The sequence below is a fragment of the Crocuta crocuta genome, unplaced genomic scaffold, assembly GCF_008692635.1.
Source record: "Crocuta crocuta isolate KB4526 unplaced genomic scaffold, BGI_CrCroc_1.0 scaffold395, whole genome shotgun sequence".
NCBI lineage: Eukaryota > Metazoa > Chordata > Mammalia > Carnivora > Hyaenidae > Crocuta > Crocuta crocuta.
The window spans coordinates 1,503,039-1,527,220 of record NW_027532601.1 but is presented as its reverse complement, the minus strand read 5'-3'; the positions used below and the strand labels follow the sequence as shown (position 1 = coordinate 1,527,220).

The following is a 24,182-nucleotide window of genomic DNA, read 5'->3' as shown; positions in this document are numbered from 1 at the left end:
TAAAGCTACACTAGCACACAAAACTCCTGCTGAGTTAGATTTGGGCGCCCAGACCAACAGGTGACTGCACTTGGGGCAGGGTGGTGGTGGTGGAGGGCCATGAGATTTCTTTAGTCAACAATAATGTCGACTTTATGTTATCTTCCATCTCCTTTGCCCCACACTCAAGAGTTCTCCCCTTTATGGGGCTACAGGGCCCCTCTGCCACCAAAGTTCTGCATCAGCCTTAACATTTATGCCACTTTATTCACAACACAGCACTTCATTATGAAATACATGAACTTAGCGTACGCATATCTGAAATTCACACAAGGTATAGCTGTTACATGGGTCACATATTTCAAGGTCAGAATTATATTTGTGTTGTCCATCCTTCTGATTCAGTGGATTTCAATCTTCTTCTGCCCAGTTTCCTCTTCAATCAGACTTTCCTGAAAAATATGTGAGCAACAAATGTATATCAAGGTTGATTTTACTAGCTGAATTCCGTTATGCTTTTGACATTCTCATTTCTAAAATATCGATACCGAAGGAAGAGATCCATTAATTTTTGTGTGCTAGAAAGTGCTAGATAGAGAACAGATCGTGTGTTTTTAAGTTCTTTAAGTAAAATCTACATTAATAGTTGAAGGATAAGATGTGAAAAGAATGAAAGAAAGGTCTGATCTCAGGTTGTTATTAACCCGTTTTTGTCTCAATTCCTTCTAATTCCATGTTGGGAAATGTCACTGCTTGCCATTATTTTTATTCTGTGGTAGGTAGAAATAGAAAGAAAAAGCAAATAAAGATGTCTGTCTGCATTTTTTTCTTTGAGCTGTGGCTGTCGAAGTTGAGGTCAATGGAGAAAATGAAAATGATAGCTTATCTTTATGTATGATTTATTCAGGCTTTCCCTGCTCCTGGGCATAACTGATAATTAACTGCTGTGCCCCTAACTGCTGCAGGTACATGGACCATGGAGCTCCGAGCACCAACGGTGAGCTCAAGGTTCAGTTTCTAGATTCAGTTCTCTATATACTTGTTTTTGGGTTATCAAAAACCCACATTAAGTTAGTAGATTCCCAATTTCAGTGGGGACATGGAGGTTGTTACAGTCCAGTCAGAAAACTAGAGACCAGGGGTCTCTGGGCGACTCAGTCAGTTGAGCGTTCAACTCCTGATTTCAGCTCGGGCCCTGATTCCAGGGTCTGGGATCAAGCCCTGCGTCAGGCTCCACATTCAGTATGGAGCCTGCTTAATATTCTCTCTTTCTCTTTTTCCCTCTGCCCTCTCCCAGGCTCATGCTCGCCCTTGCTTGCTCTCTTTCTAAAATAAAAAAAATTGGAAATCAAATATGTGGCTCTGAATTATAAATTTACCAGTCTGGTATTCTTTTATCCAAAGGAAAAAAAACAAAACAAAACAAAAAACAAACCCAGAGCACCGTTTTTGATTTGCTCATTTTTCCAAGGAAAAACCACATCATACCAAGAACACTGGTGAAGAATTAAGGAATCTGGTGGAGAGGTGTGGATTAGCCTAGATTAGTATAGTCTGGGAAAGGGGGGTTGGCAAATCATACTTGAAGAACGGAAATGTAACAGTGGAAAGAAATTTTCAGTCGTCCCAAAGTCCAGAACCAATATGAGATAAAGGTTACAGAGAGATTTCAATTTAAAGGGAGATAAGGTGCTACCTATTAGAACTGCGTGACCACTGAAAGATGGTGTCACAAAATAGTGAGGCCCTACCCTGAGAGGAATTCAGGCAGTCGGGAAGGTGGGCCCTGCGGAGGCTGAGAGCTGATTGTCCTGTGTGGACAGCCTGAGAGGGAGCACCAAGGAGCTGTTCCTCTCTAAGGCCCCATGTCATCACCGCTGTAACTCACCAGAGCTCCTTTCAGGTCCCTGAGGGGAGAACGCGGCTGGTGGATGGTGCATTCGAAGTGCTGGCGTTCTGTGGGTTGGCCAACCTCTTTGGCTATCTGAGGAAACAGAACGTGATTCTTGCTGATGGAGACAAAGAAATCCACTTTGACCCAAAATTGTGTGTGGAAAGTGAGGCCAAGGGGATCATCTGAGAAGATAGATTCTCCATCAGACATTTGAATGGATGGGTTGGGAGGGTTCTGGAGGTAATGGTGGTAATAAGGAGAGAGAATATTTTCTCCCAAGAGATGATGAGAATGAAGTACTTCGAACCTCATGAGGAGACGGTTTACAAAAAGTCTAGGAGCATTGAGTTATGAAGAGGGTGATTTTTAGTTTCAAGTTTTAATGAAATGTGTCAGAGTTAAATAAGATTTTCTTCACATATAATCTGTGGAAAGGAGACTCCAGCTTGCGCTGTAGTAAGTGTCCAAGCCTCCGATTGCTTATCCCTTAGGGCCTGTTCGTTTCCCATTACTTTAAGAAACAATATCCGGGGTGCCTGGGTGGCTCAGTCAGTTAAACCTCTTACTCTTGATTTTGGCTCAGGTCATGATCTCAAGGCTTGTGAGTCTGAACCCCACATTGGGCTCTGTGCCGACAGTGTGGAGCCTGCTTGGGTTCTCTCTCTCTCCGTCTCTCTCAAAATAAATACATAAACTTAAAAGAAAAAAAAGAGAGGGGCAACTGTGTGGCTTCGTTGGTTAAGCGTCTGACTTCAACTCAGGTCATGATCTCACTGTTCGTGAGTTTGAGCCCCACATAGGGCTCTGTGTTGACAGCTAACTCAGAGCCTAGAGCCTGCTTCAGATTCTGTACCTCCCTCTCTCTCTACCCCTCCCCAGCTCGTGCTCTATCTCAAAAATAAATAAAACATTCAAAAAATAAAATGTCTATGTGTCTTCTAAACATGAAAAAATAAATAAAAATAAACAATAGCAACTGTTTTTTATTAATCTGCTTTCATTTTGGGGGTTATCCAGCTAACATCTAAGGCCTCTCTCATGTGATCATGACCCCAGGAAGTCTCATTTTAGAGATAAAACACCAAGTACTCTATGTTAGTGCTGGTACTAGTACCGACATCTGATTCATATGAAGTCGAATCCACCACGTTTTCCAGTATGTATTTTGTGTCCTTGAGCTTGCTAGCCGCTCCCCTCTGGCAGCCTCCAACTTCGTTGCTGAAACGCCCATTTCAGTAAAAAGAAATGATAGGGCGTGCACGCTTGATGAGGCTACTGATCTATAAGTTATGAAAATGTACCACTGACTTAGTGTCACAGATACTTTTAAAAGGTGAAATAAGAGGGGCGCCTGGCTGGCTCAGTCTGTTAAGCGTCCGACTTCGGCTCAGGTCATGATCTCACGGTTCGTGGGTTCGAGCCCCACATCAGGCTCTGTGCTGACAGCTCAGAGCCTGGAGCCTGCTTTAGATTCTGTGTCTCCCTCTCTGTCCCTCCCCTGCTCACGCTGTCAATCTCTCTCTCTCTCTCTCTCTCTCTCCCTCTCTCAGAAATAAAACATTTAAAAAATAAAATAAATAAAATAAAGGGTGAAATAAGAAAAACAAAGACAGCAGAGGTGCTCAGATTTTCTTCCCAAATCCCACGGAATCCTCTTGCTCTAGACACCTTGGGTCCGTCCCATTGGTTCAAATCCCTTTGGCCCTTCTGGATACTCTGAGCGCCACACACTCCTTCACCCGCGTTGCCGTGTTCTCATGGGGTTGTTCCCGCCCTCTGTTTCCTTGGTCCCCGTCTGAACTGCAGCAGGAATGGGACCGGAGTTTGTGAGTGTCTCATCTCCCAGAATATCTAGGGTAGGGGGCGCCCAGACTAGCCCTGTGGGGGCCACACACCGACCGTTCACGTGGACTGACTCAACATAAGCCCTGTCTCAGTTTTGAAAATGAGAGAGACTTACCTCTTGGAGAGAATCAGCCAGATTCTCAGCACTTCTCTTTCCCCCCGGCCGTAGGCCATAGGACCAGTGCTGGCTGGAGCAGCCAGCCACACAGAAGGTCAGCAGAAGAAGTCCAGCAACAAGTTTTGGAATCGCCTCCATTCTGAGAAACAGGATGCAGCAGTCAGAAGAGCCCCAGCCTGGGTTGAGCAAGAAGTAGAGACCTCTTTGGTGAGCAGTCTGACGTTTATATGCTAACTAACCCTGCAGAAGATAGAAGTAGCCTTGGTCTCTTTTCACCCTGGGACGCTCAAATACACACCCCACTTGCTTGCCTCAGGATTTCCTAGCCACCGGAGATAAAGGCAGTACTTTGAACTTATATGCTCAGTGCTTTTAATTTTTTTTAATGCTTATTTATTTTTGAGAGAGAGAAAGTGCATGCATGCACAAGTCGTGGAGGGGCAGAGAGTGAGGGAGACACAGAATCAGAAGCAGGCTCCATGCTCTGCTCCATGCTTTGTCAGCACAAAGCCCACCACAGGGCTCGAACTCACAGACCCTGAGATCATGACCTCGAACTCACAGATCCTGCCATCATGACCTCGAACTCACAAATCCCGCGATCATGACCTGAGCCGAAGTCATACGCTCAACCAACTGAGCCACCCAGGGGCCCCGTGCTCAGTACTTTTTAGTAAGAAGCTAGTCTATTTTTATTTTTAGTATTCATTTAATTATCCAAACTCCATGATTCCTTCCCCTATCAAGTTCACCTTTTTGCCTTAACATTTCCCAGATCCCCCTCAAGTGATTAGTTTCCAACTAACTGTATCAGTTCCTGAGATAAAGAGAATTGGGCCATCTGCTTGGAAAGGTAGCTCTTGGTAGGAATCTCTGGCTAATATAAAGTTGTATGACATTAAATGGTTACACTGTGGCACTAATTACATTTTGCTGAGTACCTTCCACACTTAAGTGTGGGCTGGACCATCTGTGAGTGTGAGAGAACTCAACACCTTTCAAAGCACCAAGTCTCAGACCAGATGCCTCCGTGGCCAAGGCAGTCCTGAATTAGCTAATGACATGAGGAATTCTCAGAGTCTTCAAGTTAATTTTCATCTGATGGGCAAAAGGCTAAAGACGAAATCAAATACTGGTCCATGAGTTGTTCATTCCCCAAAGGCTGGATCTCTGTGGTCAGGGGTGAAAAGGACCACGAAGGTCAAGATTTCTTTAGATACTGTCACACCTGGAGTTTTTCCTTTGGGTACAAAATGCCCTATAGACAGACAAAAGCATGCAGTCTAAAAACACATGCTAGAAATACAAAGCATTTTACCTGTTTGGGGACGAGGAGCCAAAAGAATCCCGAGCTTCTTTTTGGGTTTGTGGAGTTCTGTGAGTTTTCATTGTCTTAGCTTCCTTTTTATATGAAACTTTTCTAGGACTGAAATCTTTCCTGCTGGTAAATTATACCACCTGTGGACTATGGTTTTGGTTTTTTTCATAGTAATTTTTTTAAAATCCTCACAGAAAGCCCTTTAATAGTGTATGTAATTGGAACACCCACTGGTGTATCTGTTAAATTTACTTAAATCGTGGCCATTAAAACCTCAGCTAAGCCTTTTATAGCTGAGGCCACAATTCACAGATTAAAATCTAGCTAGCTAGGTCGGATTCTCTTGAGGACATGGACAGACCTAACCAGAGTTTGGGGAAAACAGCTGCCGTACATTAAGTGATGTTAAATGCACACATAAAAGCTTTCCCAAAGGAAGCCATGTAATCAGTACAGAAAGGAGTTCAGTCAGGATGCCTGGGAGCTGGTCTCAGCTCTTCGGTTCTTCATTTGTAAGAGAAGCTGATTTATAAATAAGAAGAAGTGATTATTGGCACTCTACCTATACGCATATATGATCCTAAAGAAGATAGTGGGAGTCTGAACATTTCGCAGTCTCCTACCTACCAGGTTCCTTCTTGACTTATCTTGAAAGCCTGCTAATAGTATCGGAAAGTTGAGAAACACTGTAGTTCGAATACACTAAGCCCAAGACCACCTGGAACCTACTTGGATCCACGGTTTGACTCACTTTAGTAGATACTTATTGAGTTAAAATATGCAAGCCACCGGGCTAAAGGCAGTGGTAACACAAAGGTGAGAAAAGGTAGTTAACTGGCACGTGTATGAGACCAGCCTCACCCATTACAACACTTCCACCAAGTGGATATCACTATCCAAACTTTACAGATGGGTGTTCCAACCCAGCAGGGAGCCCTTGGGATAGTCTATTTACACAGTATAAGGTTTACAAAAGAGAGAGAACCATTACTCGTGATTACTTTTATTTGACTACAGGATTGTCTTCCCCTAATTTACCCTTGGGTTGTAACTCATGGTAGTAAGATCCCATCTTATTTAAACATCTGTTAAATCCCTAGCATCAGATTTATCAGTTTGATAAATCCAGTCAGCATTCAGGCAGTTTGATAAAGTTGAATGAATGCCTAAAAAGTAAGGACCTTTAAACAAGATGAGGCTTAATGCTTCCTCTACTTCTGCATCAGTGATATGTTTTATCTGACATGGAATTAAACCTTCATATACAATTAATTGTCTGTAAGGCCTGCGAGATGAGCTAAACAGTAGAATGCTTCAAAATAACTAGATGTTTTTTCCTTTTAGAGCCGGGATTGGCAATTTCTCCTCTGGTAGGATGCTAAACCAATCATTCATTGCCCAAGGGAAAATTGGGGGAAGACAATCATGTACTCATGATATTCTTCCAGAATAATTACATTTGCAAGGATGTCAGTATAAAGAGCAATGTTTTCTTCCCCAAAGAAACTGTTTTACCCAGCCATTTGTGTGGAGGTTGTCAGACTCTCACAATAGGCTAGAGAAGGGGATAAGCGTTCAAGTATAATTGTAAAGAAAGAATTTTTAAAATGATTTAACTTATTTTAATTATTTTATTAGACTGAATAATTTAAGTGCCATTCTGACATGAAAGAGTAATCGCATCTCACTATAATACAAAGGTAAGGAGAGGCTCTTTTTCAACAGGAGCTCATTATGTTTGAATAGTTCTTAAACTGTCCAACTGATAGCCTGTTTGCTAAGAGATGTGCTTCTTCTAACAGCGCTGCCCCAGCAGATGTGGTCTTGGAGCAGCACCAACGAAACCAGAGTGAAGACTTCTGACCTTTAGCGTCACATTAATCACTTAGCTTTGGTTTAAGCATCCGTGAGTTTCTTGTAGGTTATTCCTACCAGTTGGTATTGTTTTTGAAACATGTTTTGAAATTTTTAGATGAACACAGCTACACGTTATGTGAATGCACTCAACATGCGTGATGCGAAACCCGCATCTTCTTAGATCTCGTAGATCCATAGGGCAAAGGCCAAATTTATTTTCTACAGCCCCAAGGGAGAGATCGAATATGCAACTAATGGAATTTTGATGTTGAGGGACACACTTTGAACCTTTTCATAGTTCCAAGGATAGATACATTTATCATGAAGTTTAATTTAGTAAACTGGGTTTAAGTGATTGGATTTTATCATTGTCAATTCTTTCTCAATTTAGAAACTTCTAGATCTTAAAGTATATGGCTATGGAGGGAAAACGGTTCCATTTTCAACGTTAAAAGAAACACCTAAAAATTATTAAAATGCTACAATAATGACTTAGTAATCTTGATGAGTGACAGATGCAAGCCTCTTTTTCCCAATTTAAAATCTCAGCGGGAAGAGTCCTTGGTGAACTCCTGCTGACATAGTTAAAGGTTTTGAAAGGCTTTCAGAGAATTAATCCTTGCATTAAGGTGTTTTATGCAGAAAATAACATAACCACTTATCTTTGTAGAGGTGTACCTTTTTAATTTTAAAGATAATACCTCCCTGGAAATTTAATAAAATTCTAGGGCTTTTCATTAAACCTGACTTGAAGTTGACGTGGGGGTAGATTTATAGTATAAACCACCAGTTCATAAAATGAGCAACTGGAGAAAATATCCCATGTCTTGATTTATGATAGTACCCTTCATAAGAAAGTGAAATTACAATACTTCCTACTAAAATTTCTTTGAAGCTGTAGTTGAAAGAACTGGATGTTCCAACATAATACACAAGGCTCCAAATAATTCTGTATCAGTATGCATAATCTCCTTTAGATTTTCTAGTCCCCCGCTCCCAACTGTGTTTTTACCTGTGTACAGACATGTTCCATCACTAGGCTTAGTAGAAGTTGTATTATTTTGAAACTCCTCCCTCAAAATTCTCTCTCTAGGCATCAGGTGAGAATGTTTTGGGACAATGTACTCAACCAACTTAATCAGTCTAACTTGTAACGTGGATCAGCTAGAGAGCAACACAAATGAATCGTTGGAAGGCAGTCTTGTCTTTTCAGAATTAATGAAATTTGTGTTGTTAGCCTTTTTAAAAGGATTTTAAAAAGAGGGTCATAAAAAAAAAGTCTCGCTTGAAGGAGTAAATTTGCTTTAATGGCACTTTCAGAGACTAATACATTTGAAGCGTTGCTGGATTTCCTTTTCCACCAAGACCCTCGGGGCTGGTCATCAACTTACGCTGAAGAAATGTAAGCAAAATATGGTCAAGGGTCGATTTTCAAAAGAACGACTAGAAACTCCTTTTCAACATTTCATATCGTTTATTAATGCAATATACATTAGATCCAAAATCTGCAGTTTCTAAGCATACCATGTTTCGATCTTTCAGATTCTTCTGCAGTTTTAGGTTAAGTCTACAGAGGTACCCTTAAGTGGATGAACAACACATTCTATAATTATTGAAAATATAGTACAGAGCAAAATGATTTAAATATAATTTAGGCACATATTGATTATGAAAATAGATATCTCTCAATACAATACTTCTCTGTCTTGGTAAAAATAATAAAGCAAAGAAAATAATTCATTTCTGAAGGTGCTTTCCCTCACCTGTAAAGGTCCGATCTCTCACTATGCATATGTACCCTTTACCGTTAAGGAAAGCTTTGCATATGTATATATAGAAGAATAAGCTACGTAAATACTGAATACGTGTCGTTGTCCCAAAGGAGACAAAGTCGTTTTGAATGATTCATTGCTTCAGGTTGATGAGTCTGTAGAATTCAGAATCTATTTGGACACAGCTTACATCCCTGCTCTTGGGACAGACATAAGGATGCGGGTTATTGAAAAGGAAGTACAGGCCCAATCTCTGCTACTGCAGACATAGGACTCAAGAAAAGCAGGCTAGAATTTAAACGAAACCAGAAAATGGAAGTAAAAGAACCACAGGTGCTGCTGATTGCTAGTACGTTTTGGACCAGTCCAACGCCTTTCTTTTTATTTACATTTTTCTGGTGGCTCTCATCAAACTGTCAGTTTAAAATCCCTTCACTTCCCCTTGTGGGGTTTTAACTGCAATCATATTTATGTCCAAAAGAGGACAGTGGACTGGGATGTAATACCTATTTCTAAGCTGGCCCTGTTTCAACTATTTGGCATTTGAACTGAATTATTATTGGTAATGCACCTTGGTTTTTTGGTTCTGACATATACTTCCCATGCTTGTTTTGACTGTACAGGAGAAAACAAGGCTAGTAGTGTCAATCGATAAAATTGCCCGGTCTGGCGTTCAGTGGAACTGGCTTAGAGTGAAATTCTAAGGATGCTCATTTGAAAGCTATTGCGATAGGTAAATTCTTTGTCCATCTGGAGAGCTCCACCTTCACTTGAGCTGACAATGAGGTCTTTCCTTTCACTCAGTCTCAGTCAGTAAGAATGGAGGATTTCACTTAGCTACTGTTTTGTTCTAGAAAATAAACCTTGTAAGATCCTGAAAAGAGAGCCTTGGGGAATCTGATCTCAGCAAATTTGCACAGCATAACAGGTATGTGGAGGAGGGGAGGCATCACTAAAGCTATTCATAAACCTGAACCTTTTCAAAATTTTCGTAAAGTGTAACAACTTAAATACCCATACTGCAATCTAGAGATTCAATAAATATAATTGCATATGTTGTGCTTTGCATAAATTAAAATCCTCAAATACGTTTCAAACCAAGATGGTATTCCCACATCATGCCTATTTAAGAGCAAATATAATAGATCACATTCCTGGTCATAGAGCCAGACAAACACCCTTAACTCCGCTCACAGGCAGCAAGCTACCCTAGCGTCCCTACGTCTATTAAATGAGTGCTTCTCTCTTCAATCAGGATGTGGAAAAAAGTCACTTTTTCCCTTTATACACCGTTGAGAACAAGCATAATCCTCTAAATGCTTTTTTTTTGTTTTTTTTTTAATCATTCCCTTACAGTGTTACTTCTTCTAGACAACTGAGTGGGTGGAGGAAAAAAAAGTGATCAGGACAACATTTTTCATCTCAGGGCATCTTCCTCCAGCGCAGAGATTCTCATCTGACGCTTTGTGACATATGCAGCGGTGTCAGCATCTCTTCAAATATAGCCCCCTTCACGTTGGAACCTCTCAGGTTGGCTTCTTGGAGATCACACCCAGACAGATCACAATTCTGCAAGACAAAAGCAATCTTCCTGAAACTAAGCCTCCTGTGGCACATGAGGAAAATGTCCCTTTATCACAAAACCCTGTTACTTCTGGAAAACTTCCCTTTAAGGAAAAAGTCAGATTTTCTTCTCGATCCATATTTGTTGTCTCTGGGCGAGTGCTCAGGCTGACAGTCACAAATACCGATAAACACAGGTTGAAGGGGAAGTGTGTCTCTTCTGTTCCTATACTTTAAAATTGGTCATTTAAAATCCAAAATGTACTCCAATGTAGTAAATATTATCTATGCAAATTTACTACAATCCAAGAACAACAAAAGGCAGGGCAGGTAAACACAATTTTTTAAAAAAAACCCCGAGGGGGTGCCTGGGTGGCTGAGTCAGCTAAGCGTTGGACTTCGGCTCGGCTCGGGTCATCAGTTCGTAGGTTTGAACCCCATGTAGGGCTCTGTCCTGAGGGCTCAGAGCCCGGAGCCTGCTTCAGATTCTGTCTCTCCCTCTCTTTCTGCCCCTCCCTCGCTCCTGCTCTCTCAAAATTAAATAGATGTTACTTTAAAAAAAAAAAAAACTGAGAGAAAGAGATTTTACTTACTAATGATATTATAATAGATTTTTCCATTCCCCAACTGGAATGCTTTTATTGCAGGGAACTGCCTTTTTTCTTTTAAGCCCCAAAATTCTGTGCATAATTCAATGAATTTTAACAAATGTATACAACAGTGTAACTACCACCACAATTGGAAGCTACATTTGAATTTCTCCTGAGATCACAGAGTGGCAGATGAGACAGATTGTGGCCAAGTCCCTGGGGATGGTGGGTGACTGCGCATAACCTTTTAGGACAGAACGTCACCAGCTGCCTTTCACCAGTCAACCTGAATGGTCTTCATTCAGTTGCCTTCAGGAAGACTTCTGGTGTTTACCTACACTGACTACATGGTTAACTAAAACTGAGGAGGAAAAAAATCATCATCTTTGGTGACAGTATCAAATAATAAAAAAATTACTGTGCTTATAATGGGTTTATATTTTTGGCCTTGGGCAGGTTCGTTTTGTCTTTAAGTTTATGGGACCTTCTACTCTGCTGCAAAGATCAAGAGGACAAAGCAAAAACATTAAAAGGAAAAATCAATGACAAGGCAGATTTTGACCTCTGTCCTCTCCAAGCTGATCCATGCCAGATTTCCCCGGATACAGCTGTACTGTGCAAATATGGTGGCAACAGCCACATGGCTACTTATATTTAAATGAATTAAAATTAAGTAAAATTTTAAAAATCCAGTTCTCAGTTGCACTGGCCCTATTTCAAGTGCTCAACAGCCACGGTGCCTGGCGGCTACCGTACCAAACAGATTTAGAACGTGTCCGGCATCACCAAACAGATTTAGAACGTATCGGATGGCACCTAGGGACCTATCAACAGCACTGGAGCCTGCCAGCTACCTCTGCGAATCAAGACAATTATATAATTTTGATGAAAGAGATGCACCGACAAAATTAAAATCTCAAACCGTGAGACAAAAAGAACACGTCTCCAATTTAGAATGGGCTCTCTCTTAACCTGATTTCAAACTGGATATCTTTTACGTTTCTTGAGTAGTTAAAAAAATAATCTGGCTCCATGAATTCTGTCTGGACTTCAAACCCAAGAAAATCACAATAAATTAGATTGATAAAGCAGCCATCAGACTTATCTACCTGAAGAAGACCCAAGGAACAGAGGAGAAACGAAATCAGCTTAGACCAAATGGCAGATGAATCTTCCGGTCTGAAAGCTGGGACCTATGGCTCGGCCCGTGTGACCGAATCCTGCTCCGGGAGGCAGGGCCGCTGAAACCCGCAATTGGCAGGAGAAGAGCGTTGTGGCTGTGCCGACGTGCAACCTGGTGGTTTTTACCAGCCAATGACTTTGTTGACGACTTCAACACATTTTGCAGGAGACCCTCGGTAGCTGTAGATTACCAAACAGTCTTTGGAAACTGGTGACTCACCTCTAAATCCGTTCCTGCCAGAGTTGCGCCTCGGAGGTTACAGTTCTTCAACTTCGCATTTTTTAAGGTAGCAACTCTCAGGTTAATTCCTGTCATTTGACTTCCTTCCATATCCACACCTTTCAGATTAGCACCTACAGTGAATATATTTTGGGCAGCAGTTGAACTTAAAAATATTTATAGTCCTCTCCCGTCAAAAAAACCACAGGGTGACTTAACGGAGATGAATGATGACAGGCTCCTTTAACTTTTGGAAAGGACTCTGCGAACCATAAATCTCAGTCTCTTAAACGACTTAACACATAGAAAGAAAGCATTCATTGTTAACAATCTGCTTGCTTGTACTATGAATTAAGAATATTTCAGTCCATATTTCTGAGGGAGGAATTCGATGCGGTCTTAAATAATTAGCACTTTTATAACATGCTTCCGTAAGTTTATGATAAGGAAGGTAAGTACCCTGTATTCTCAACATACAAATAAATGAAGTCATCAGTTCACTGACACAACAGAGCAAGAAGAAATTCATAAACAAAATGTTAATCTAAAAATGACAAAAACTGCCTGGCTTTATACAAAGTGAAATTCATTTACCGTGAGCAGTAAATCACTATAAGCAATCTCAAAGTTCAAGATGTTGATACGTAATTCTCCAACTAAAGCCTTATTTGATAGCGAAGGCTGGGCTTCCCCTAACTCCTTGCCGAGCACATGACTGAGACCAAGACAGGACTCATCCCTTTGCTAATTCTCCATGTGTGATGACAGAAGAAATCTGTCCCCCCATAGTGATAGCGATTTTCTTGTAACAATTATTTTGTTGGGCTTTTTACCTCAGAGTATATTCTCACCTTAGAAAGTGTAATAATAGGTAGGATCTCACCTTCTAGGTTGGCTTTAAGACCAGAAGGATCTTCAAAGTTACACAGTTTCAGGGATGCTCCTTCGGCATTAGAACAGAGCATCTTGACTCCCTGGAGATTCGCACACTGGTAAGAAAAAGAGTTTTAACATTCAGAATTTTGTTTAGAAAAGAAAAAACTGGCTCGAACAATAAAAGAAAAATATAGAGGAGGAAGCTCGATTCCATACACTCACAATCAATTATTTTCTGTTTATAATGAAGACTTCTAACTAGAATCAAGAAGAGCTGAGAACCACTTTAAAGAAAGTTCTTCAAAAGGACTGTTTTCAAAGAAACAACCACGTAATTAACAACAGCATGTCCATTTTACACAAATAATAGTTTAGATAAAAAAATTGTGGGGTTACGGATGCCTGGGTGGCTCGGTTGGTTGAGTGACTGACTTCAGCTCAGGTCATGATCTCATGGTCCGGTCCATGGGTTCAAATGCCATGTTGGGCTCTGTGCTGACAGCTCAGAGCCTGAAGCCTGCTTCAAATTGTCTCCCTCTCTCTCTGTCCCTCCCCTATTTGCACTTTGTCTCTCTCTCAAAAATAAATAAACATTAAAAAAATTTTAATAAAAAAAAAGTTGGGGGGGTTAGAGCTATAACATCCCTATTTCTAGGTTTATAAACAGTCCTGGGTGTGAAAACACGAGAGCTGAAATGTATGAGTAAGGAACGCATAAACTTGTCAGGGGTAGGGATTTCTCTTCTTTATTTCTGTAGGAATCAACAAAATTCTTGATCTTCAATCATGCTATTACTACCTTCATTTCAAAGGTCAGAATACTAAGGCCAGCAATTGAAGGAGTCACCTAGCTACAAAACACTACAAGTTGTCTGTCAGATCTTTATGTACCAACCACTACCACATAACATTGACAACCCTGAACACCCAAATTACAGTGCAAAATACAAAGAGTAAAAAACTAGAAAATATAGGTTAGAATTTTAAATTATACTAGCTTATGTCTGAGGATTCAACACCATTAGATCTGAACTCCAACAACTACCGGATAAGGCAGGAAGCCATAAAGTTGACATTAACGTTAGAACTTCACAAACTGTGACCATCAAAGCAGATGATGAATGTAAAAGTGTTTTCAAAATTGTACGGCACTATATAAATGATAATTGCAGTTGTCATTATAACTACAATAGGAGGAATCTAAAATCCTAAGGCTGATCAAGTTATGTTATTGCCACACCTAACAAGAAAAACCCTGTGTTATGACTGCAATTTCATTCATCCTACAGTCAATTCTGTTGAAAGGGAGATAAGCTGCAGATCATTTCAGATCATAGAAAGTTGACAAATGCACACACATTTCCATGTCTGCCTCTGCAGAGGAAGTGCAGGTGGTAAAGTACACAGGTAGTTCAGAAGCTCAGACTGAGAGGTAAGATAATGAGGATGTAGGAGGACCAAAATAACTAAAAGATGACTGTATTTTAAATACATGAAAATATTAATAAGACAGGAAGCTGATAATATGAATATAAATGTCTCTGGTTGTCTGTGCTGTGCACCTGGATAAAACAGACCGTACTATTATCACAAGTTCTGGAGGCGACAACCCAAGGAGGGCACCCTGCTAGTAGGTAGCTGTGATTGCAGCCCCAGCAAACAGGCTGTGGGCAGGTGTCTGGTCTGACCCAACTATAAGCCCAAGGTGGCCCCAGACTGGCCCTTTCTAGAACAGGGATCAAACCCTGCCATAGGCAAATGGGGCCACTGCAGTTGACTAATGCAGCTCAGCCATAACAGAAGGGCACATGCAACACACACAGGAGACACTGGTGCCTGAACTGCCTGGTTCTGGGGAATAAGGGACAGTGAACTATGGGGCACTACAGGACCTCTTCTTTATAAGGCCATTGCTTTTAAGAGCAGGAGACATATCTGACTTTCCTAAAACACAGAAACAGACACAGAGAGTTAGACAAAATAAGGAAACAGAGGAATATATCCCAAATGAAAGAAGAGGACAAAATCAAAGCAAAGGGACTAAATGAAATGGAGATAAGCTATATGCCTGATAATTCAAAGTGATGGTCATAAAGATACTTCCTGGATTTAAGAAGAGTGGAGGATCTCAATGAGATCCTTAACAGATGGAAAATATAAAAAAGAACCAATCAGAGATGAAGAACTTAACTGAAATTAAAAATACACTAGAGGGAATAAATAGTAGACTAGAGGAAACAGAAGAATGGATCAGTGAGCTGGAGGACAGAGTAATGGAAAGCAACCAAGATGAACAGCAAAAAGAAAAAAGAATAAAAAATGAGACTAGGTTAAGGGAACTCACAGTGACATCAAGGGTAGTAACATACACATTACAAGGATCTCAGAAAGAAAAGACAAAGAACGCGGGTAGAAATAATAGCTGAAAAATTACCAAATCTGGGGAAGGAAACAGAAATCCAGATCCAGGGGGCAAAGAGACCTCAAAAGAATCAATTCAAGGAGGCTCACACCAAGAGACATATAATTAAAATGGCAAAAGGCAGTGATAAAGAGAGAATATAAAAGCAGCAAGAGAAAAGAAAACAGTTACATACAAGGGAAATCCCATAAGGCAATATGCTGATTTTTCAGAAGACACTGTAGGAAAGAAGGGAGTGTAGGGACATATTCAGAATGCTGAAAGGAAAAAAACCTGAGATCAATTACACCCTACACAGCAAGACTACCATTCAGAATAGAAAGAAGGATAGTTTCCCAAAACAAAAGTTAAAGCAACTCATTGCCACTAAACCAGCCTTACAAGGATATAATCAGGAGTAAGAAAATTAGGCAAGGAAAAAAATTTCACAGGTAAATGGAAATATAATAAAAGTAGTAAATGAATCACTTATAAAACCAGTGTGGAAGTTACAGCACAAAAATAATAAAATCAATTATATCTATAAAAATAAGTCAAGGGCTTCACAAAATAAAAAGATGTAAAGTATGACACTCTACACGTAAAATGTGTTGGGAGAGGTGTAAAAATATAATCCATTTAGAATGGGTTCAAACTTAAGCAACCAGGGGCACCTGGATGCCTCAGTTGGTTGAGCATCCGACTTCAGCTCAGGTCATGACTTTGCATTCATGGGGTTACGTCCCACATCAGGCTCTGTGCTGACAGCTCAGAATTTGGAGCCTGCTTCATATTCTGTGTTTCCTTCTCTCTCTGCCCCTCTCCTGCTTGTGCTCTGTTTCTCTCAAAAAATAAAATAAAGCGTTAAAAAAAACCCTTAAGCAACCATCAACTTTACAGATACCTATACATACAAGATGTTATATATGAACCTAATGGTAACCACATATCAAAAACCTGTAATAGATATGCGAAAAAAAAAAAAAAGAGAGAGAGAGAAAGGAATCCAAGCAAATCACTACAGAAGGCCATCAAACTATAAGGAAAAATAGGAAGAGAAGAAACGAACAGAGAACTACCAAAATAACTGTAAATCAACAAAATGGCAAGAAGTACATACGTATCAATGATTACTCTGAATGTAAATGCACTAAATGCTCGAATCAAAAGACAGAGATGGACTGAATGGATAAAAAAGCAAGAACCATCTATATGCTGCCTACAAGAGGCTAATTTCAGACCTAAAGACACATAGATTGAAAGCGAAAGGTTGAAAATCATTTACTCTGCAAATAAAGTGAAATAAAAGCTGAGGTAACAATATTTCTATCAAACAAAGTAGACTTTACAACAAAAAACTAGCAAATAATAAAGGACACTACATAATGATAAAGGGAGCAATGTAATAAGAGGATATAACAATGGCAAATATTTATGCACCCAACATGGCAGCACCCAAATACATATAGCAACTATTAACAGACATAAAGGGAAAAAATGATAGTACAGGACTTTAACACCCCACTCCAATCAATGGCTAGATCATCCAAACAGAAAACAGTGGCTTTGAATGACAGATTGGACCAGATGGATCGAACAGTTATTTCAGAACATTCCATCCCCAAACAGTAGAATACATATTTTTTCCACGTGCAAAGGGAACAGTCTCCAGAATAGATCACATGTTAGGCAACTAACAAGTCTCAACAAATTAAAAAAGACTGAAATATCATGCAACTTTTTGGACCATGGCGGTATGAAACTAGAAAAAAGTGGAAATAACACAATACATGGAGATTAAATAACATATTACTAAACAATCAGTGGGTCAACTAAGAAATCAAAGAGGAAATCAAAAAAATACATGGAGAAAAATGAAAATGAAAACACAATGGTCCAAAATCTCTGGGATGTAGCAAAAGCTGTTCTATCTAAGGGGATGATTATAGCAATATAGGTCTACCTCACGAAGCAAGAAAAATCTCAAACAGCCTAACCTTAGAGCTAGAGGGACCATAAAAATAAGAATAAACAAAGCCCAAAGCCAGTAGAAGGAATAGTAAAGCTTAGTGCAAAAATAAATGAAGTAGAGACTAAAAGAACAGACCAATGAAACCAGGAGCTGGTTGCTGAAAGGCTCAAAAAAATTGATGAACCTTCAGCTAATTAAAAAAAAAAAAAAAGAAATTCAGAACTGAGAGAGGAGAAATAACAACTGATACCACAGAAATACTAAGGATTTCTATGGTATTTATTATTATCAATTATAGTTACATTAATCACATAACTAATAATTATTAATGTTCACAATATTATGAAAAATACATGTCAACAAATGGGACAACCTAGAAGGACTCGATAAATTCCTTGAAATATATAACCTCTCAAACAGAATGAAGAAGTAGAAAACTTGAGCAGACTAATTCTAAAAGCACTGAAACTGAATTAGTAATTGAAAAACTCCCACCAAACAAAAAGGCCAGTACCATATGGCTTCACAGGTGAATTCTACCAAACATTTAAAGAGGAGTTAACACCTGTTCTTTTTAAACTATTCCACAAAATAAAAAAGGAAAGATTCCAAATTCTTTTTAAGGCCAACATTACCCTGATACCAAAACCAGAGATTACAAACAAAACAAAAACTACAAGCCAGTATTTCTGACGAACACAGATACAAAAATATTCAATAAAATATTAGCAAACTAGATCCAACAATACATTTAAAAAAATTATTCACCAAGATCATGTGGGATTTATTCTGAGCATGCAAGAATGTTTTAATATTTGCAGATCAATCAACAGGGTACATTACATTAACAGGAGAAAAACAACGCTATGGCCATTTCGATAGATTCAGAGAAACGATTTAGGAAGTACATCCATTTATGATAAAAATCCTCAACACAGTAGGTATAGAGGCAACATGCCTGAACATAATAAAGGCCATACATGAAAAACCCACAGCTAACTGCATCCTTAAAGGGGAAGAACTGAGAACCTCTAAGATTAGGAACAAGACAAGGATGTCCACTCTAACCACTTGCATTTAACATAGTACCAAAAGTCCAAACCACAGAAATCAAGCAGGAAAAAGAAGTAACAGGCATTCAGATTGGTAAGGAAGAAGTAAACCTTTCACTATTTGCAGATGATATGATACTCTACATAGAAAACCCAAGAGAATCTGCCAAAAAAATACTAAAGTTGATAAGTGAATTTAGCGAAGTCTCAGAATAAAAAAACCAATATACAGAAATCTGTTGCATTTCTATACACAAATAATGAAGTAGCAGAAATTAAAAAAAAAATTCTATTTACAATTTCACTAAAAAGAATAAAATACCTAGGGGTAAGCTCAACCAGAGCTGTACTCCGAAAACTATAAAACACCACTGAAAGAAACTGAACGTGACCCAAATAGACGATGTTCTGTGCTCATGGACTGGGAAAACCAATACTTGTAAAATGTCCACACTACCCAAAGCAGATGTAATGAAATCTCTATCAAAATACCAATAGCATTTTCCATGGAATTAGAACAAATAATCTTAAAACTTGTAGAAAACCACAAAAGACTCTGAATAGCCATAGCTTTCTTAAAAAAAGAACAAAACTCAAGGTATCATAATCCCAGATTTCAAAGTATACTACAGAGTAATAGTAATCAAAACAGCATGGTACCGGCACAAAAACAGACACATAGATCAATAGAACAGAGTCCAGAAATAAGCCCATGCTTTTATTGCCGATCAATCTATGACAAAAGAGGCATGAATATACAATGGGAAAAAGACAGTCTCTTGAACAAATGGTCTGGGGAAGACTGGACAGCTTCATGCAAAAGAATGAAACTGGAGCACCTTCCTACACCATATACAAAAATAAGCTCAAAATGGATTAAAGACCTAAATATGAGACCTGAAGCCATAGAAATCCTAGAGGAGAACACAGGCAGTAATTTCTTTGACATCAGCTATAGGAACATTTTTCCAGATATGTATCCTTTGGCAAGGGAAACAAAAACAAAATTATTGGGACTAGACCAAAATAAAAAGCTTCCACACAGAAAAGGGAAATCATTGACAAAACAAAAAGACAATGTACTGAATGGGAGAAAATATTTGCAAATAACATATCCAATAAGGTATTAACATACAAAATATATAAAGAACGTATACAACTCAACACCAAACAAATAATCCAATTTACAGGTGGGCAGAAGATATGAACAGATGTTTCTCCAAAGACGACATACAGACAGCCAACAGAACCATGAAAAAATGGTCGACATCACTCATTATCAGGGACATTCAAATCAAAACCACCATGAGATATCAGAATGGCTGTCAGAATGGGTAAAATCAAAATCCGAAGAAATAACACCAGTTAGAATGGCTAAAATCAAAATCCCAAGAAATAACAAGTGTTGGTGAGGATGTGGAGAAAAAGGAACTCTCGTGAAATGTTGGTAGGAATGCTAGGTGGTGCAGCCACTGTGGAAAGCAGCATGATGGTTCCTCAAAAATTAAAAACAGAATTACCAAATGAATCAGTAATTCCACTACTGGGTATTTACTCAAGGAAAACAAAAACATAATTTGAAAAGATATATGTACCCTTATGTTTATAGTGGTATTACTTACAATAGCAAAGATATGGAAACAATCCAAGGGTCCACTGACAGATGAATGGATAAAGGTGTGTGTGTGTGTGTGTGTGTACAAAAGAAGATTACTCAGCCATTAAAAAATGAAATCTTGTCATTCGTAATAACATGGATTGATCTAGAGGACATAATGCTAAGGCAGAGAAAGACAAATATCCTATGATTTCACCCACATGTGGGATTTAAGAAATAAAATTTAAAAAGAGACAAAATGAATCTCACTCTTAAATATGGAGAACTGATGGTTGCCAGANTAGGGGTGGGTGACATGGGGGTGGGTGAAATAGGTGACAGGGATTAAGAGTACACTTAGGATGGTGAGCACTGAGTAATGCATAGAATTGTTGAATCGCTATACTGTACATGTGAAACTAATATAACACTGTGTGTTTATTATTATTTTTTAAATGTTTATTTATTTTTGAGAGGAAGAGAGACAGAGTGAGAGCAGGGGAGGGGCAGAGAGAGAGGGAGACACAGAATCTGAAGCAGGCTCCAGGCTCCAGCTGTCAGCACAGAGCCTGATGCAGGGCTCAAACCCACGAACTGGGAGATCATTCCCTGAGCTGAAGTCAGACGCTTACCCGACTGAGCCACTTAATTGTATTTTTAAAAAATAGAGAAGTAGAAGTAGATGGGAGTATAGATTAGACCAGCTGGTCAGGATGAATGCTGACTGGTACATGGGAGATTTTTTTAAACTATTAAATGTTTGCTGTTTTAAATATAATAATAATACCAACAACAACAATAAAGTCCTATAGCAATTGTAAGTATAGCTCTGTCCTCAAAGCTATATACATTATTGAATCCCACAGAAAAACAAATTTATAAGAAATTCAATGAAGTTTTCTATTTTCAACCACAGAAAGCATTTCATTCACCTTCCATCAGATGGTAAAAGCAGGTCACCAACATGGATGTTCAGAACTCAGCTGCTCAGTAAACCAGCGTTGCAGGTGTTAAGAGTTTTGCTATCTTACTGTATCAAGGGGCACAGGGTTTTGATGAAAGCAGTTCAGTTATTACCATTATTTTAAAAGTATGATAATGGTTTTTAAAAAAATTNCTCTCTCTCCTAGAAATAAATAAAAACATTTAAAAAAAATTTAAAAAAAAAAGTATGATAATGGTATTAAGATTCTATTTTTAAAATGGTCTTTATGGGCTAAACAAAATGTTTACAGGTGGAATAATGAGTTGCTTCAAAATAATCTATGAAGGGGTATAGACAAAATAGTTCATGTGCTGATGATACCATCTGAACCTGAGTAATGGATATAACAACGAGGATTCATTATATTATTCTATTTTTGTATGTGCTCGACATTTTGCACATGAAAAAGTCATTAAAAAAAGAAATAAGGAAAAGAAAACACATGTTATAGACTCTAGCTCCAACTATGCTAACAAATTAGCCTTTTGGGGCTTAGGCAAGTCTCTAGGTCTCAGTTTCTCAGTCTATCACCAGGGTCATACTGGATGACCATCGAGGTCCCTGCCAGCTCGTACCATTCATAAGTCTTGCATATGCAACAGATATGTAATAGCTGAATTATTACACCAGCTTCCACGCAGCTTGCTGAAGTCACTGAGGGCAGGAAGGGCACGTGGAAGAAACACTCTTAGAGCATGCTGACAGAGTAACGTGGCACAGCCAGGCTCTGCTCCAGAGAGACAGCTGCTGAGATCATCCTGGCTGACAGCAGAATCGCATGGGTCCCCTGGAAAGGTCTCACAGCCCATGAAGGATAAATGGGGTGAGAAATTCAAAAAGAGTAGTGGAGGGGCCCTTGGATGGCTAAGTGGGTTAAGCGTCTGACTTCAGCTCAGGTCGTGATCTTGTGGTTCATGAGTTTCAGCCCTGCGTCAGGCTCTGTGCTGACAGCTCGGATCCAAGAGCCTGCTTCGGATTCTGTGTCTCCCTCTCTCTTTGCCCCTCCCCCAGTCACAATCTGTCTCTCTCTTTCTCAAAAATAAATACACATTAAAAACAAAAATAGTGGAACCCATTAGGGGAATCGGCAGACTGCTTAGCAGACAGCATGTTCTGTGGGTATCATGGCCATTCGTTAGCATTCATCTTCAAATGCCAAGGACAATTAGCAATTAGTTTTGACTTTACAGCCTATATACCCTGGGCAATGACTCTTCAGCATGAGCCACTTCTATCATTAGTAATTAAATTTATAATTCTACAGCACTTCAGTTTATCAACTATACAGTATGGGCAGAACAAGTAGTTATAGTTAAGAGAATTATGGTTCAGGTTCAGAGTTAGTTTTGCTATAATTAAACAGAACTCAAAACCAGCTCTATTGAATGACCCAGACTGTCTTTTTCTCTTTGTTTGTTTTATCCTTAACAAAAGCCAAACAAGTGATCTCTTGACATTTCACTATGTAAAGACTAGGTCCTTCAGGGCGCCTGGGTGACAGTCAGTTAAGCCTCCTACTCTTGATTTCAGCTCAGGTCATGATCTCACGATCATGAGATCAAGCCCCATGTGTGCTTGGCAAGGAGCCTGCTTAAGATTCTCTCTCTGCCCCTCCCCTGTGCATGCACACACACTCTCTCTCAAAATAAGCAAACATTAAAAAAAATAATAATAATAAAGACTAGGTCCTTCCAACCTTTTCCTAGTGCTGTCAGTCTCTGACTCATTTTGCTAGCAATGTGGTCCTTCCTTATAAGATGGAACAAGGAGAGTGAAAATAATGGAAATGTATATTGACAGATTTTGTTATAGATCTGATATTATAAGCTTCATGGAAAAATAGGTTGCAAGTAAGTAATAAAACTAAAATTATACAATTCAATAAATATCTACTCAATGACTACTTAAAGCAATGTACTCTATTAGGTGTTGTTAATTCAAAAGACATATAGACATGGGCCTTGGTATTAAGGAACCTGAAGTTGTTAGAAGTGAGTATATTTAACTACTGGTTCTGCATGTATCCTCTAACCCCAAATTAACATAGGTAATTGTTGGAGAAACACATGCACATACATATGAATACATATATATGTAATATCAATATATGTGTGTACATATACACACACACACACATATATATATACACACATACACAGTTGATCTTTGAACAACACTCATTGACTTGCATGGGTCCACTTATATGTGGACTTTTTATTTTTATGTTTTTAAAGTTTATTATTGAGAGACTGTGTGTATGTGTGTGTATGCGAGTAGGGGAGGGGCAGAGAGAGGGAGAGAGAATCCCAAGCAGGTTCCATGCTCTCAGCACAGAGCCTGACGTAGCGCTTGATCTCACCAACTGTGAGTTCATGACCTGAGCAGAAATAGAGTCAGATGTTTAACTCACTAAGCCATGCAGGTGCCCCATATGTAGATTTTTAAAATTCAACACAGTACAGTACTGTAAATGTATTTTTTCTTCCTTATGATTTTCTCAACATTTTCTTTTCTCTATCTTACTTTGTTGTAAGAATACAGTATGTAATACATATAACACACAAAATATGTGCTAGTCGACTATTTGTGTTATCAGTAAAGCTTCTGGTCAACAGCAAACAATTAGTAGTGACATTTTGCAGGAGTAAAATTATATGCAGATTTTTAACTGCACAGAGGTCAATGCCCCTAACCCCCATGGTGCCAGGGTCAAGCATATATACATACATACATGTTAACGTACACACATATATAAAGATATATATATATATATATATATATATATATATACATATAAAGAGAATAGAACCACGGAGATGCTTAGACTGACACACATCATGTTTATTTCAAAATATCGCTGCCAAATACCTCTAGAGCAATTTTTCCCCACTCCAGAAATGTGGTTGAATACAAGATTCCAAAGGTCCTCTTTAGCTTTACCCTACTAATTTCACTGAAAAC

General features: G+C 39.1%; 2 protein-coding genes across 3 annotated transcripts in view; both read right to left on the bottom strand.

Annotated features, from left to right (window-relative positions):
* Positions 1 to 380: 380 nt before the first annotated feature.
* On the bottom strand, positions 381 to 3,980 carry GNRH1 (gonadotropin releasing hormone 1). The gene is made up of 3 exons (XM_077780102.1): positions 3,834 to 3,980; positions 1,868 to 1,963; positions 381 to 431 (listed from the first exon to the last, which is right to left on the bottom strand). The coding sequence occupies exons 1-3, from the start codon at positions 3,972 to 3,974 to the stop codon at positions 381 to 383; spliced, it is 288 nt and encodes a 95-aa protein (XP_077636228.1). The 5' UTR covers positions 3,975 to 3,980.
* A 4,485-nt stretch (positions 3,981 to 8,465) lies between these two features.
* KCTD9 (potassium channel tetramerization domain containing 9) overlaps positions 8,466 to 24,182 on the bottom strand; it is a 39,851-nt gene continuing 24,134 nt past the window's right edge. For both annotated transcript variants that reach the window (XM_077780108.1, XM_077780109.1), the window contains exons 10-12: positions 13,222 to 13,327; positions 12,339 to 12,472; positions 8,466 to 10,352 (exon numbers count right to left, since the gene is read on the bottom strand). In XM_077780108.1, coding sequence (XP_077636234.1) covers positions 10,236 to 10,352; positions 12,339 to 12,472; positions 13,222 to 13,327 — 357 coding nt within the window. In that variant the 3' untranslated portion in view covers positions 8,466 to 10,235. The remainder of the gene's footprint in view (positions 10,353 to 12,338; positions 12,473 to 13,221; positions 13,328 to 24,182) is intronic.

Excerpts from the sequence above, each read along its gene's own strand:
- GNRH1 (XM_077780102.1), bottom strand. The coding sequence starts at position 3,974 with ATGGAGGCGATTCCAAAACTTGTTGCTGGACTTCTTCTGCTGACCTTC. Across the intron at positions 1,964-3,833 it reads TGGCTGATTCTCTCCAAGAG|ATAGCCAAAGAGGTTGGCCA; the intron begins GTAAGTCTCTCT and ends CTGTTTCCTCAG. Across the intron at positions 432-1,867 it reads GGGACCTGAAAGGAGCTCTG|GAAAGTCTGATTGAAGAGGA; the intron begins GTGAGTTACAGC and ends CATATTTTTCAG.